Here is a 16,544-nt window from a genome sequence, read left to right as displayed (position 1 = left end):
TTAATTATTGTTCTTATTCTAACGGTTAATTTAATCTCAGCTTGGGTCATTAAAATTCGTTTCGTTTTGATACCAAGTGAAATAGGTTCAGCACATTCAAGTTCCGCTTGAACGATCAACAAAGGTGTTGATTGGCGGTCATCATAAACATGTCATTTTAACTGTTATACAAACAAGTATGTTTACACAGCTTTAATCACTTATGGAAATGAATAGGTTAAACGAGAAAAACATCCGTAAATTAATTTTCAAACTTTTTATTACTTTCGAAATTTTTTTTACTTTTGAACTTCGAGACATCGGGGTTAATTTACATCAATTTTACATCAACGGGACTTAAGAATTACCTCGACTTAACCGAGAATTCGAATCATCCGAGTTCGACTCATCAGAGGATAAAATGCATTGATCAAACGGGAATTATGCCGGGACCGAGAATTTACTTCGACTCATCCGAGTTTTCGACACAACCGAGTTCGACACAACGAGGTTCGACTGTATTTGAAATTGTGCCATTTCAATACAAGCATTTGGTTTTCTATTAAACAGAATGCAAAGTGTTGCTAAACGTTGTTTATAGTTTCGGATGTTGTTTTATTTTGGGAAGTTAGATGTCATGTTAGTTTTTGTCAGTGTAACAAAATATTCACAAACAGTTATGTCATTATTTTATGAAGACATTGTCTCTCAAAATAAATCAGATCTATTAACGATTTATCTACAACTTGATTGCGATTTAAAGTCTTTTATGGATTGTGTGCTTGCTTATCTTCGAAAATCTACCCATAACATCAGTATGCCATCGACTAGGCCTAACAGATGTAAAGTTTGAGACAATAGTAAGTTGATATATTGGCTAAATTAGAAAGACTACTTTTTGGCTTATCCTCCCACATTACATTAATAACCTTAGTGTAATAAATTAGTTTTAAGCTACTAGTATTTGTGGTTTTTTTACAATTACATTTAGTCCAAATGACATGCACCCGTTTAATCTACCCGTTTAAAGTCTGTTTATGTTTCAGACCTTTGTTTTTAAATCAAGCGAGTCTATAATATACTAGCTGAGTTGAAGAATAGATATCGTTTGACACATGAAAAGGTTGCAAGAAACAGTTATACTACAGATCGATAATTCTTTGTTTATCTGGTCCTCGTTGAATTATGCAGTCCAAAAACTGTCAAGTATGTAATAAATGATAGAAAGTTTATTTCCTTTTTTTTAATTATTATGATTATATTTCTAACCTAATCAAATACTAATATAGATAACTATTAACATGCAATTTGGTAAGGAACTTTCCGTCTTAAATTTTCCTAGGAGTTCGGTTTATCTGTTATTTTACCCTTTTCCTGTGCTAGAATAATTTATTTATCAGCCTTAATGTAAACTTGATTCCATAGAGTTTTCCGAATGAAACAGTGGTTTAGGCCAAATGACTTGCGCCCATTTATGTTTACCCAATACAATATTAAATAATCTTGTTTTATATTTTGATTCTATCAGCATACATGTTTTTACCTTTAGTGATTCTGACAGAGGTTAAATCTGATTAAAACAAAAATTTACCTTAAGTTTGAAAATAACTCTTCAGTCTGTACTATTCTTATACCCGAACAAATGATATTAATTTCAATGTTGTGGTAGTTAGAAGTGTCTATATTTTATAACATGTTTTCATTTTATATACTAGTTAGCTGACTGACATGCTAAGTTTTATAAAACTAAAGGTTTGTTCTGAATATTTGAGATGACAACTATCCAGGTATCCATAAACACATTATTTATATAGACCTCGGCTCCAGCTGCAAATATAGTAAATTACTATTTATTTTGCATGAATGTTTCTTTAAATCTTCGAATGGTTGATTACATTTCTGTTTATTTCTTTTTCAGACCAAAGGTTCCATTGTTCTGCGAACATAAATCACATATCCCTTTGCGTTATTTTAAGTGCCAATCTAACATAAGATAAAATGAAGGCCATCACTTTCAGTCTGCTGTGTTTAGTTTTGTTTTCACCTACTGAAATCCTAAGTCAAGGTTTGTATCTTTTTTTGTTTTCTTTCAATAGAAATAAACTACATTTATTTATCAAAATTCATAATTGATATTAAAAAAACGCAGACAACTCATTTATTTTAATTTTTGAACGACAGGACTCTAATATGAAATGATTTTAATATTTATATTTTTTAAGTGACTTATAGGTCCAATGGGCCGGGTGCACACACTTTGTATTGACAAATATTATTATTATACTGTATATATACACAATGTCACCATAATAAACAAATTCGTATTGTACCAATTGCGATATTATTTTTGTTATTACTGTAGTCGTAAAAGTAATATCTTTAAGCAAAATATTTGCATTTAACTGTGCCAGACCCTTGTTATGTACCACACCCTTTTCTGCCTTTTAGTGGTGTGTTGTCTTTCTTCTATCTAAAATGCATGTTACATGCCCATGTATTTAACTGAGACAATTATATTCCTAATAAATGTATTCACCCTATATAAATCTTATAAAACTATGAATGTTCGGTTTTATATCTTTCAAAGTTGAAGAAAATATCAGATTTATCTATCGTATTTCCATTGCAATACATTTTTATTCATTCCCGCAAATGATCTTTTAGTTATAATGTATAAACGTTTCTTTATTGAAAGTTCATTTCACATGTGTGATTCAATTTTTTCAGTGACTGGTACTGGTTCTGATCCATGTATGGGTTATAGTGGTTGTACAACATCATGTCCTGAAGAAAGTTTAAAAAATTGTAAGGATCCACAAAGGTATATAAATGGCGTGTGCAAAACAAATACAAGAGGATGTATTTGCAAACCAGGTCTAATAGGAGCAACCTGCAATAGTTGTAAGTACAAATAATTATAAACGTAACAAAAATATTATATATTTTTTTTAGGCATTGGTATCTTAAAATGTTTAGATGCAACAATACGCGTTGACAATATGCTTAAATATGTTGCAAAACAGAAAAATATTTTGCTTTCAAAGAATTTTCAATAAAAAATGTGTTTACCATTAATTAAGCTTCAGTCTTGTTCCGATATTACAATATACATGTTTAAGGTTTATTTATCGAGGAAAAAACATTTTGTAACCATAAACACATCTATAGTATATATTGTGATTTATTGTGATTATGTTAATCAAATACTTAATGTAAAATAATTAATGCAGATTGTGTTCGCGGCAAATATGGAATTGCATGTAAAAAGCAGTGTAGCTGTAACGACAACGTTTGTGATAAAGCTACAGGATGTCCAGGTATAGAGTAGAGTATTGTTTATATTGTCAGAGTTGATCTCTATGTATACAAGTTTATTTAGCGTTACTGTCAAAATTTATGATACAAACTGTACCAGCAAAGTTTGTACTGTGTTTTCCAGTTCAAGTAGTAGCTGTGTCTTAAATCATTCACTAAAATACAAATAGTAGATAGAGCCAAAGTTTTCGTGAATGTTCAATACCCCTTTGTCCTGTTTGATTCTTGCAGACCTTTATAAGACGTATACATAATTGAAGGAATACGAATAAGTCAAGCTGGATTAATAATTTATAAATAGATAAGAATTAAAAGATGTCACTGTTTGGTGCCCTTTTGAACATAAATTTTATCAAACTGATGGCTGCTTTATACTTTTTATCTTCAGTTAACTAAAACATATATACATGTATTAGATACGGTATGAAGAATGTAAAAGAATGCAAGGTTTAAATCTACGCCCTGTTTGAAGTTATTGTAGACTTCTTGCTAGAAAAAAACCCATCTTTTAGTGTACAATAGGACCTATACCGATTGTAGAAAGGGACACAATTAAGACAGCAGTATCATTAAATAAACAAAGAAGACGAAAGATGTTACTTAAAGATCCAGAAATGGTATTTGAAAGCACGAAATTTATCAATAATATTTTCATTTATATAGTTAATAAAAGAATATTTCCGGATAACCCCACAACACTATATATATAGTTGCTTTGGTTATTGGTGCAAGGTTAATACATGGACATGCTGTCGTATTTTAAGTTCATGTACAACTTGTGCTGTTTCTGTGCATCGTCTCTGAACCATGTCCGTGCTTCATTCGTACAAAAGTTCTCATCATAAATTTTGCTTGTTGAACCAATCAATCCATAGTTTTATTAAAACAAGAAAGTACAAATAATTATTTCTATAGATCTGCAGCAATATAAGCTATCCGATACGGCTTATTGCAATCATAGACATTTTAACAAGAAAACAATACCGAACAAAACTAAAACAAAAAAGAGAAATTCTTAAAAAATCATTTTTTGCAGATCTTCCTACCACTAGACGTATTTCTTCATCACTCACATCAACAGTTAGATGGCTTACACATTCTTCTCCTACAACAAAGTTTACACGGCAGCCGCTAACTACAACGTTTACCCAACAGTCTACATCAACAAGGCTTACAAAGCAGCCACTATCAACAAAGTTTACTAAACAGCCACCAATTACTTATGACAGAGACACGACAATTAAAACGTCCACTGTATTGTCAACTAAGAACTTAACACATGATGTAGGAATTAACGAAAATGACGGACCCGGATTTCCAATGTCAACACACATTCTTATAATCATTATAGTATCCACTGTGATTGTTATTGTGGGTGTAATCAGCCTTTGTTTGATTGTTAGAAAATACAGATTGAACAAATCGTAAGTAAGGTTTCGTATACGAGTATATATTATACTCAAGTGCTCAACATCTTTGTAATGAAAACTTCTACAACATGATGTTATCGGTAAAATTGATAAAAACAATCTTTATACTACGCAAACATACTCGACATTGCATACAAGAGTACAAACACATTTGATACCCGTTGTTTTGATCATTAAAGTAAAACTTCGGTTGTAAGTCTCATTCCATTCGGTAGAGCCATAATCTATGAAAGAGGAACGCATTATGGTTGAGATAAACGGTACATGTGTGGTCATTTGTAAATCAGATAACCCTAACCGTAGACATGATCATTTTGGTGTTCGTAAAACTCGTATATTGATAACTTAACTTTGCCATTTGGAACCTATCATGCAGAAACTTCAGTTTTTGTAGCAACTCTCTATCAAGAAAGTCACGACAGGAAACTCTAGCATTTGAATATTATACAAAGGGTCTATACGCTATGTTCAGATTGTAAGTGTTGAGAGTATAAGACAGTTTTGATATATAAATGGAACACATAATATCAAAGATCTTCCACCAATACGATGAACAGAGGACGTCTAAAACAATATTTCGTTGTAATTGGCCTGGAACAAAAATATAAAGATATGGAGGTGTCTCCCTAGTTTATTTACAGAACACACAGTATGGACAAACAATAAAATATGATAGGAGTATAGTAGCTATTCTTGTTGAAGTGACTGTTTGATCTTTTGTTTTATTACTATAATAAATAGGATATGCAGAACTATATGTCCTGTTCAGACAATGCAATGATATACAATTTTTTTCTCTCCATAGTATAACCAAGCACTTAGAAAGAGCACAAGACAACAGTAAGTAAAACGGAGTACCCTGAATACATTACATAAGATCATGATATGTACAGTGCTAATATATTTTTTTAAAACGCCAGCACTTTTCGTCTTTGTTGAGAGAATTAAATTTCAAATTTCAAAAACAAATATGATTCATAGTTCTGATTTATAATTCAGTTTAAACTTATTTCAATTCCCTTTATGTAGTTTTCTTAACTGAGGAAAGTATATTCTACAGATTAACCTCTACACATCTATCAAGTGAATAATGATTTTATATAAACAAACGAGTTCACATAAAAGAAATATATACACAATTTACATTTCAGGTGTAACCCAGTTGTTCTCCGACGGAACCAGAACTAGAAGCGGAAATGACTATGAAGGTATTGATACAAGATTTGGTTAGTATTAATTAATTGATAATCGTTGTTTTCTAACACGTAATTTTTTCTCGAAAAGAAAAATGTCAAATTTGACTTTCGACCAGGTTGGTACTAACATGAACAAAACGATGGGTGTCACACGTGTAGCAGGATTTTCATACCCTCCATAAGCAATATATCACCCCCGGTTTTGGTAGGGTTTGTGCTGCTCAGTCTTTAGTTGTATTGTTTTTTTTGTGAAATGTTTATATTTTTTTTGCCATATCATTGTAAGTTCATATGTGTCATTATTAATGAAAGAAGAAGATAGAAGTAAACGTTTTATATGTTCTAATTCAGTATCACAAATTTCGTGTTTTGATATATACAAGCATTCACTTGAATGAGGGATTTTGAGCCACAGTACATCATCAAAACATATGACAGATAACTGAAGGTGATATACAAGAATTTTTATCTGCATGTTTGACTACAGAATTGTCCGTTAGATTGACAAAGATTATGTCCCTGAATGACAGTCTACAGAAATACTGTGAAACTGTTTACCTCCGTGCCGAGTGATATTAACAATATTTAGATTCTAAAAAACAATTGAAAAGTCGTCTATAAGAAATAATCCACCATTCAACACAATAGCGGTAGAATACGCTATACGTTTATTACTTTGGGATTCAAAACGGCATATATTTTGTTAATAGTGAACGAAAAGGTAAAACATGCTACGCAGAAGAACATGTGATCGGTTTGCTAGAGTTTCTAATTGACAACATATTTGTTAAATTTGAAGGTACACTTTTTGAACAAAATGATTGCTTTCCTTTAGATAATTTTGGTAATTTCCGACCTTTTCTTATTTTCATATGAGTCAGAGTTCCTACAGACACATTTCCCAGCCCAAGAGGTTTGCATCTGCTACGCATACTTTGTAAAGCGTCACAAGTGTCTGAGCAGAAAATTGATGAATCAAGGGTATTTCAAAGAACTCTCATTCTTTTTATAAAAAAGTTCATCGAAAGATACCAAGACATTGTGGATAAATATTCCGTATCAACTTCACAAAAAAATACACAATGGTCTTGAAATATAGATGAGCCAGTCCATGCGAAAAGGTACAAAAAGTCCTTTTGGTAAACTTTACAGGACACGTTATCAAAGTTTGTTATAGTATTTTTGAAAAACGATTTTATCCGAAAAAAAATTACATTAATGTAAACATTCATAAGATTGTCAATTCTATCCCGAATTTGTCAACTAAAACCGAAAAAGACGTAGAAATATCTGAATTTTTGGTATTTGAGCAAGTGTAAAATCATTTGTTCCACGGTCTAATGCTATACCGACCAGAAACTATAAAAATTTATGACACCACAGAGATAAAAGTCAATAATTTCCGTCAGTTCTACAGATTTAAAGAAAGTAAGACAACATTAAAACATGAGGGAAAATACAAAAACTATGACAACGTGTGTTATAGAAGTTAAGTTAAGTTATTTAATATTATATAAATCAACTTTAGTTGCACGGGATTCAAACCGTTGCCCGGTTTGATTGCATTGATATCCGCATCGTAAGCGAGAGCCTTATCCCCACTGCTACGGGGTTAACATTATCAAGTGGCAAATCAAGCCATTTAAACTGTACTTTGAAAATGATTGAAATATATGAAATAATTCAATAAAAATCTTGATAAAACTAAAGGGGGGGGGGGGGGGTCTCAACACTCGCAGGTGCATGTAGCTCACAGCTTGATGATATGAGGGAGTAAATGTGTTTTATGAATCACAAGTCTACTACTAATAATTATGCACACTTTTTAGAATTTCGTCAATTTTTCGTTTTTGTACCTTTTCGCATGGACTGGCTCAGATATTAGGTCCTGATGCTGTTTATCATATTAATAACATGTAATAGTATTCTTTGATTGTCTTTATAAATTATTTCTTATGGTTGTTTTTTTAAATTTCCTCGGAGTTCAGTATTTTTGTGATTTTAACTATTTTGTTAATTTCCATTTGAAGTGGCTCTGAACATACGCAACCCGTCATCGTGTTATTGTCCTATATACATTTTTGTAGTCTTGTCTTTCGTTTTGCAAACGTACTTTGCCTATATGCTGTTTTGTTATCTTTCTTGACATATTTGCTTGTTTTAAGTGATTTCGATTATAACACAATGTGGACTGATGTCCCTCATATTTGATACTTTTACACATCATGTCTGTTTGTTTTGTTCACACATCGTTGTCAATATAATATATATATAGTAATATGCCACTGTTATGCATGTGAGAGGTTTAACTAGCTCTAAAAAAGGTTCAATCCACCATTTTCTACATAAGGATATGCTTGTACCAAGTCAGGAATATAACAGTTGTCATCCATTCGTATGATGTCATTGAGCTTTTGATTTTCTATATGCTTAGCGACTTCCTGTTTAGAATTTTCCTTGTAGTTCTATATTTTTGTTGTTTTACGTCTGTCTTTTATAAGTTTTTGTCTAAATTCTGCTTCAAATATAAAAGTATCAAAACAAACTTATCATTGGGGTTGCACAATAAATACCTATCCAGCTGTCTTTTTAAATATCAATCGAAAAAATCTAACAAATATGTTATCAGACAAAACGTCAACCTTTAGTGGATATATCAACTTTGGTATATATTGTCCCTTTGTACATATAGCTCTTCACTTCTTTGTGTAGTAAACATTTACTTTTAAGTGTCCATGCAGAGAAGCGATTCCTGCTTAAAATACTTTTTTAATTTCATATTATAGAAAACACAGAAAACATGCAAGTTGACAGCACCTATGAACAGGTTGTAAATGGTTATTTATACGTTGAGATTAACCTGGGAAATAACACACCAAATGCTGAACCTAACAATCAACCAATTACTATCGATAATTACACGGAAATCAGGGATGCAGATCTTAATCGAACAGCAGAAGGTAATACTTATTATCACTAAACTATGCCAATAAAATACTTATATTTAAACTGAAAAGAATGATTTAAGATGATCTATGATTAAAACCACTATGTAAGAACTCATGCTTTAAAATAATAAACAATCTGGAAGATATAATAAATAATCATTACAGCATACTAGTACCTTATTATTTGTAGCCCGATAACGAAAAATTAATTTAAGATTAAAATAATTCAAGAAATAATGTGTGGAATAAAACCAACCGCATATGGTAAATGTTTTGCTCATTGTTATAGGTTGTACGGTTAAACTTCATCAAGTAAATCAGATAATCGCGAAATTAAATAGCCGCGAAGTAGTCAAGAAAGGGTAAAACGCGAAATAAAGTATCCGCGAAAATAAGTTGGTTTACAGTAATTCAAGAAATATTAAGTGGAATAAAATCGGCCGCAGGGAAAAAACAGTAAACGAGGTCTGGCAAGAAGATACAAACCGCCGGCATTTTTAATATTGGCAAGTAGGTGTTCTTCTGGTAACAGAAGTAACAAAAGTTCCTCTAAGGAAAATTAGAGTGAACGAGGAGCATGACCCCATACTGAAGTTAGGCCATAACTTGAATAACGCTTCCTCGATACTCGGGAGGATAAAATTCGTTGTCTCATAGGCGATCATTCCGCAACTCCTTAAAACTAAATAATTCAAGAAATCTTAAGTGGAATAAAATCGGCCGCTGGTTAAAAAAAGTAAACGAGGTACTCGAAGGATTAAATTCAAAACTGGTAACAGTGATGAACCGACCCCCTGTCATCTTGCCAGATCCCGCCAATTGAGAAGGTCTATACACTCTCATCCCCAACGAAACGAGTTTACTACCCGTACTAAAATACAATTAACTCATCAATTTGGAAATACTCGACGGTCAGAAGTTGCAAACGACTCTAAAGCTCCCTGAACATTATTTAAGAAAACATCATTACCTACATCTGACAAGTGCACTCCGTCATGCCTGAACAAATCTCTTGCTTGAGCTTATATTTGGATGGCAAATTACAAGACCATGATTTAATTCTTCTTTGAATATATTACGAACAGCTGCATTAACTCGTTTACGAGTCGAATTGATAGCCACCTGATTTTCTGCCAAGTGCCAGTATCTACGAGGCACAATTTCACTCCATACCAAGGAGAGATTTGGCAATAACACATGTAATCGCATAATGTCCAACCTTATCTGCTCAATAAGCTCTTTTCCTTCTTTGGTTAAACCCAAATCGTTAGAACCCAAATGTATGGATAACATCTAAGATTTTCTTCTACTGATGGTAACAAATTTTTCCATTTCATCCCTCGCTGGCCATACCAATGAAAATTATAACCTTTTGACTGTAATCCGAGGTTTTGACCCCTTGGCCTTCTCTTAATGCTTCTGGCCGCCCAATAAACAACATATTATCCCATGACCCAAACTTGACGGGGTTCTACAATGACAAAAATTCTTAAAAGTCCTGTTTTGTTTAAACCTTTACAAAACATATTAAAATACAGTTTCGAAGATCTTCGTATCTATAAAATCTACCAAATCCGAATGTAACTCGTGTATGCATCAGAAACCCAACGTCCCCACTTCTTAATTTCTGAATCCGAAGCCCCATTCTTCTTTAATGTGATTCTCCGCTTATTCTAAACGAATGTGATCGGATGTGGTGTTTAACGCCACAAAATACAGGGTATCGTAAAGTGGTTTTACTAAAACTGCATATGTAATAAGAAAGACGTCTAAACTGTATGAATTTGTTTTGATGACTGAAGTACAAGATAACGTCATAAGTACACGACCTTGGATATACAATAATGCCGCGTTACGTTAACGTTCTCTTCTGTGAGTGATTTCCAACATTCTCCGGCCCACGAAAAGTGAAAATTTTAACTTGTAAAATAGTTAAAGTCTCTCTGTTAAAATAATAAAATGAAATTAACTTTAAAGTCCATCATTAAAATTAAACCTTTACCACAGTTTGTTATAGTACGGTGTCACATTTATTTCACGTTCTTTTTTCATGTAAGTTTCTCCCTGTAATCCAATTCCTGATATAAGTTAAGCTGTTTGAACTGAGATTTTGATTTTCCCATTCCTTGTAAATCATCGTAGAAGCATTTGTTTTTGTTAGTGTCTCTTGTCCACATTAAAGCTGATTTGTCTGTTTCATTTATTTTCAACGGACCAGTGGTTCTTTGTTTTGTTCTTGAAGGGCCCACAATTGTAGAAATATGTTCAATGTTAATAGTTTCTTTATCTTGGTCGTTGTTGCATAGGCTGGTGTGGTGACGTCTATCACATTGCTTGCAGTTTGAATTAGATTTGCAATCTATTACGAGGTGTCGCCCTAAGCAATTAAAGCACAATCTATCTTCTTTTACAATTTTCATGCGGTCGTTGTGGTCTGTAAATTTGGTACATTCAGACGAAAAGTGGGATTCCTTGCAATATGCGCGTGATTTCCAACACAGGGTTTTCTAAAATATAGAAATAAACTGAAAACGAGTCAATGGAGACCCATTGAAATGTAAATACAAGGGTTTGTCAGTAGCAGGATATCTTATTCCTAAAAAGGCACGCAACAGGCTCACAAGACAAAGCCCTGCCTCCCTTTGAGGAATAACCAAAGTCGTTGAAATACCTCTCTGGTCAGCTTTCGAACTTCAAATCTTCAAATGCAATTCATATTTACTATTTAAAAATTTCAATGACAGATCATTATTGAAAATTGTGTGGGCTCCGATATCTGTACTCGTATCCACCGTGAACTCACCTATTCTTAATAGAGCAAAAAATGCAAGACTAAATGCAGATGCGATCAGACAAGATTTATAATAAGAAGAGCAAACAGATGGGAGTGGTCTTAAAATTTTGTGCAAAATTTCTAAAGTAACAGGAGCGCGAATATCTGATAATTTGGGACTCTTCCTTCGAACTTCCTCTAACATTTTAGAAACTATAAAAGTACATGTAGTGTCAGTTACACCTAATAATTTATGTTTATGACTAATCCTGGATAAGTATGTGTTGATTGTAGATGATGTTAAACCAGAATACAATAAGTAAGCTATAAAACGAGTTAACACATCAATTTGTATAGGTCATATTCCTTGCTAAACTTTGCTAACGACTCCAGTGCTGTCTCGTAAGTTTTCTATGTATTTTTCGCCATCGAAAATGTTCCAATTTTTCAAATTCCACGTCTAGAATTTCCAAAGTAGGCTTGGCATTAGCGTAGGTTCCTTGTCTGCTTGTGGTGCTAACTGTCTGAAGAGCATGACTATCCTAATCGATTGGACCGTCTCGACTTGGGGAAACTATACTAGAATCATTATCGGCTGCTCTTCTGTGGATTGTTGTGGCGACATCGTGTGACTCTGGTCGAAGAGACTCTGTACTCGACATCAGAACTCTCGAAGACGACGGTCCAGGAATGGCTACTGTCACAGGGTCCAACTCCGCACGGTCACTATGTTTTGGTTGGAGGCAATAATCTCGTCTCCGCTTTCATTTACCATAACTTGAGTTAAATGACTACCCGCCGCAATAAATTTCTGATTCCCATGATACGAGGAGCTATGTGTCTTTCCGGATCAGAATGCACATGACTTGTACTAACGTTTGGTCTTTTACGCTTAGAAGTAGCCTTTTTCTCTGCACCAGATCGTAAACTATTGACGGTTGCCTATTTCTTTTCTGGGGTTTCATCTGTGTTGAGGAGGGAACTGGATTTAACAAAAAAATTGAACAAGCTTCCCGTTCAAACGTTAGAAAATTTGGAAGTGACGTCACAATACGCTAAAGTCAATTGACATGAAGACACGGTCAAAGTTCGGAATGCAAAGATAAAAGGAGGTACTCGAGAATTAATACGGAATTATAACTTTTATTAAACCTGTATTATCAGCAAACCGATAAACATTATTATACAGAGATAGTCCAAACATACTTCTTTCAACAACTACAGAAAGATTCAATAAAAACGACAGACACGTAAAAAGTAGAACAACACTCATCATGTAATTAAATTGCATCTTTTACTTGCACAAGTTTACTTATTTTTGGCAGAAGTTGATATTTTCATCAACCAGAAACGTGAAATGTCTTTAAGAATTATTTTTTTAACTTTAACTGTTTGGTTGTCAAAGCTTAAAGTATGTCGGGAAAATCCACATATAAAATATAAATATTTAGCAACTATTAACTGGCAAATAAAGTGCTTTGACTATGAAGGCATTCTTTGTTACGGTAGTGTATCATTGCTTTTTACCTTCATGGATGTTTCTCTGGTCGTTTATGAGTTAAGTTCTTTTTGAAAACTGTTGTATACTACGTAGTATTCGCTGAACCACAAGCTGTATGCTTATCGACAGAAATGTCTCCTCCTCGGCAAATATCACATATAATGCGCATCCACACTCTGTCAAAATGTCACAATTGGAAAAACACACTATTGATAAACTTACTGATCAGGCGACACTACTGGTAACTTAGACATTGAAAACATGTTGCTAGTAAGTTGATACATCGAAACATCGCATTGGACAACACATTCGTCAATGTGACCTTAAGGGTATACGCTACAGTTACAGGGGAGATAATGACGTTGCTAACGATATTTTCGTGCGTCAAACTGTGACATATCTGGAAAAGATGCATTTTTCGACTGATTTTTATCATTCAAACTGATTGAACTTTTAAACGAGTTCATGGATCCCTCTTTTTTTTATTCGGTTTGATTACGTATGAAGATTATTCTTTCTTATTTTCATGAAAAAGTCAATAATGCAACTTTTTTTTATGTTTGATAAATATACAGCAAAACATGATGTTTTTTTCTAAATTTATGAACATTTGATAAATTTTATTGATTCTACACAAAAGAAAATCATAAATTTATAGGATACTTATAAAACAGCTTGTGTTTATCTTTTTAGATAAAAAAAAGTAGTGCATTTCTTTCGGAAGAATAAAAAGGTACACAAATCCAAAATTGATCAAATATTTGTAATTTCTACCTCATTTTACTCAAAAAATAGCATATGAAGGTGTATTTTTTTTGCATTTTTGATTTAATCAGGTACAAAATAGCCTATTTGCAAATTTTCATCAAAATTTCAATATGGGATCAAAACTGTATCGTATGCCCTTAAAACAGCTATTCATGTTTTATTTATCTATCTGTAAACCTGATGTATGTACATTGTATTGCTTTTACAATGTTTCTAATTTTCCGTGTCATTGACAAATAAGCCGACATTTTCTTTAGTTTATGCTTTTCTTTTAATGAGGAAAATGAATAAAGAATTTTCTATCTAATATATTAATAATAAGTAGATTGTTCTATTGTAGAAAACGCTCAAGTTGCAACTTCCCCAGAACAGATTGTGAGTAGTTATTCGTACATTGATATCCACCTGGAAAAGGAGCCACAAAATTCCCAAAGAAATGATCAGGTCCTGACTATTGACAATTACATGGAAATCAGAGATGAAGATCTTAATCAAGCCCAGGAAGTCAGTTTGACACAATCTTATATGTCACCGAATGACATCACTGAAATACCACCATTTTTCAAACCTGCCAATGCATATACAGTCGTGTCTGATCTTCGACAGATCATAAGTGGTATATCAGATATTCCAAAAATATTGAACAAACAAGAAGAAGTGTACAATATTCTTAACCGGACACCCAAACAGGCCAGGCATTTCGATACTAACTATGACCATGTAACACCGAACGACGAATTATACAATGACTTGAACTTTACTTTAAAGTAAGAGGCTTAAAAACATATGATCTGACATTATTGAAATTTTATGCTACCACTGAAACATGAAGCAGTAGTCACAATCAGATTTGTCAGACATTTCAACTGTATGAAAATCTTGAAAAATGAAGTCCTGTAACTGCAAAATATTAAGATACAATGAAACAACTATTGATATCATTTTTGAACCTTGACATGCATTTGAATTATTATTTTTGTTCGCAGATTACATTAATCTAAATGAGCTGTATACCAATTCATGTTTACTACCCAATGCAACTATGTACAAGTAACCCCATATTAATTAAGGCTTAAAGTGCCAGAAAGCTAACGCAAAAATCCTTTGACCTGACAATATGCGAATGTCATGCTGCTTAACCGTTAAATTATCTGCGACTCTTTGTAGAATATATTTCTTACAGCATTAATATTACCAATATAGAAAACCACCAATTCATGCTATACCAGAAATTTTGTTGAACATTGTTGTAGATACTTATTCTAGACCTTTTCAGTAAGCAAAGAAGTACATCATCAATGAGTGTAAGGGAGTCTAACGTAAGGTATAACGAAAGATCCGTACAAATTCCTTAACTTAAAAGCACCAGAAAAGGAAAACATATAACAAAAGGAGGAAACTTAAATCAGGCTGCATATACTGATGAGGAATATTTATTGAATGTCGTATTGTTTGTTTCATATAATATATGTAATCCTTATGTTGGTGTTGTTATACACTTTTAATAACATGTTTCACTGTTGATCAGTTTAGTCGACCAATGTATGTTGACTGAGAACAAACCTTAACGACAAAAGAGATGATTTTAGCCTTCCAATTTTGAAACCAAGTAATAAATTTGATATTATCCATTCGATAATTTAATGGAGACCATCATTGTTTGTAGACTATTTTAAAATATCTGTTTCACAGATGACGACGGTATACAATATTCCAATTGTCGTTACCATAACCTGTCCTCTTTTCCTGGAATGTGATATACAGAATTGTACTTATGGTAGGGTTTGTAAATACATGAGCATCACCACGGGTGCCATGTGTGGTACATGATTTGTTTACTCAACAGACGCACCGAGATCATACCAGTTTTGTGTGGTGTTGTGTTTCTCAGTCTTTTTTATGTTGTGTTTATTTTTACTGTTTTTGTTTTTGTCTTGTGTGGTGTCTTTTTCTGTTTTGCAATGCATTGTCAGATCGTTTTTAAATCATAATTATGAGTATCCATTTGGTATATTTCGCATCTCCTTGAATACTTACAAAACAACTATTGACCCAAGGGTCCCTTCAGTCAGTGGAAGGTCATCATTACAAAAATTTACGGACCCCATCAGTCTATGGTTAGACGTTATAGAATGTATTGCCAATTTTAAAAGCAACACTGAACCCTGAACTCTTTTTTCATTTTTATGGTATACCCGAATGCCACATATCACGGAACTCTATTTGTTACAAAAAAGACTTGTACCTCGAGCTTGATTAGCTTTCTCACAAAGAGCAGCCGAAACAACCAGTTTTTGCTGGTGCTCATGTCGATTTTCTGCCATTCTATGAAGCTTGTTGTTTGTCTTTTCGTCGGTAAAATTCGACATATATCTATTTTTTTTCTCTTTGGTATCTTCTATTTGTTTTTAAATTATAAATTATACACTTTCAGTTTCAAATTATAAATTATACACTTTCAGTTTCAAATTGTAAATTATACACTTTCAGTTTCAAATTATAAATTATACACTTTCAGTTTCAAATTATAAATTATACACTTTCAGATTCAAATTATAAATTATACACTTTCAGTTTCAAATTATAAATTATACACTTTCAGTTTCAAATTAAAAATTATACACTTTCAGTTTC

The 16,544-nt window shown here is 32.8% G+C and overlaps 1 protein-coding gene across 1 annotated transcript; it reads left to right on the top strand.

Moving 5' to 3' along the window:
* Positions 1-1,045: 1,045 nt before the first annotated feature.
* Positions 1,046-14,856, top strand: LOC143082589 (uncharacterized). The gene is made up of 9 exons (XM_076258330.1): positions 1,046-1,185; positions 1,898-2,044; positions 2,707-2,880; positions 3,210-3,296; positions 4,331-4,718; positions 5,530-5,564; positions 5,876-5,950; positions 8,707-8,880; positions 14,251-14,856. Exons 2-9 carry the CDS (start codon positions 1,978-1,980, stop codon positions 14,679-14,681), a joined length of 1,431 nt encoding a protein of 476 aa, XP_076114445.1. The 5' UTR covers positions 1,046-1,185; positions 1,898-1,977; the 3' UTR covers positions 14,682-14,856.
* Positions 14,857-16,544: the final 1,688 nt, after the last annotated feature.

This window comes from Mytilus galloprovincialis, chromosome 7 (genome assembly GCF_965363235.1).
Source record: "Mytilus galloprovincialis chromosome 7, xbMytGall1.hap1.1, whole genome shotgun sequence".
NCBI lineage: Eukaryota > Metazoa > Mollusca > Bivalvia > Mytilida > Mytilidae > Mytilus > Mytilus galloprovincialis.
Note: the sequence above shows the minus strand (reverse complement) of the source record. Positions and strands in the feature narration are given on the sequence as shown.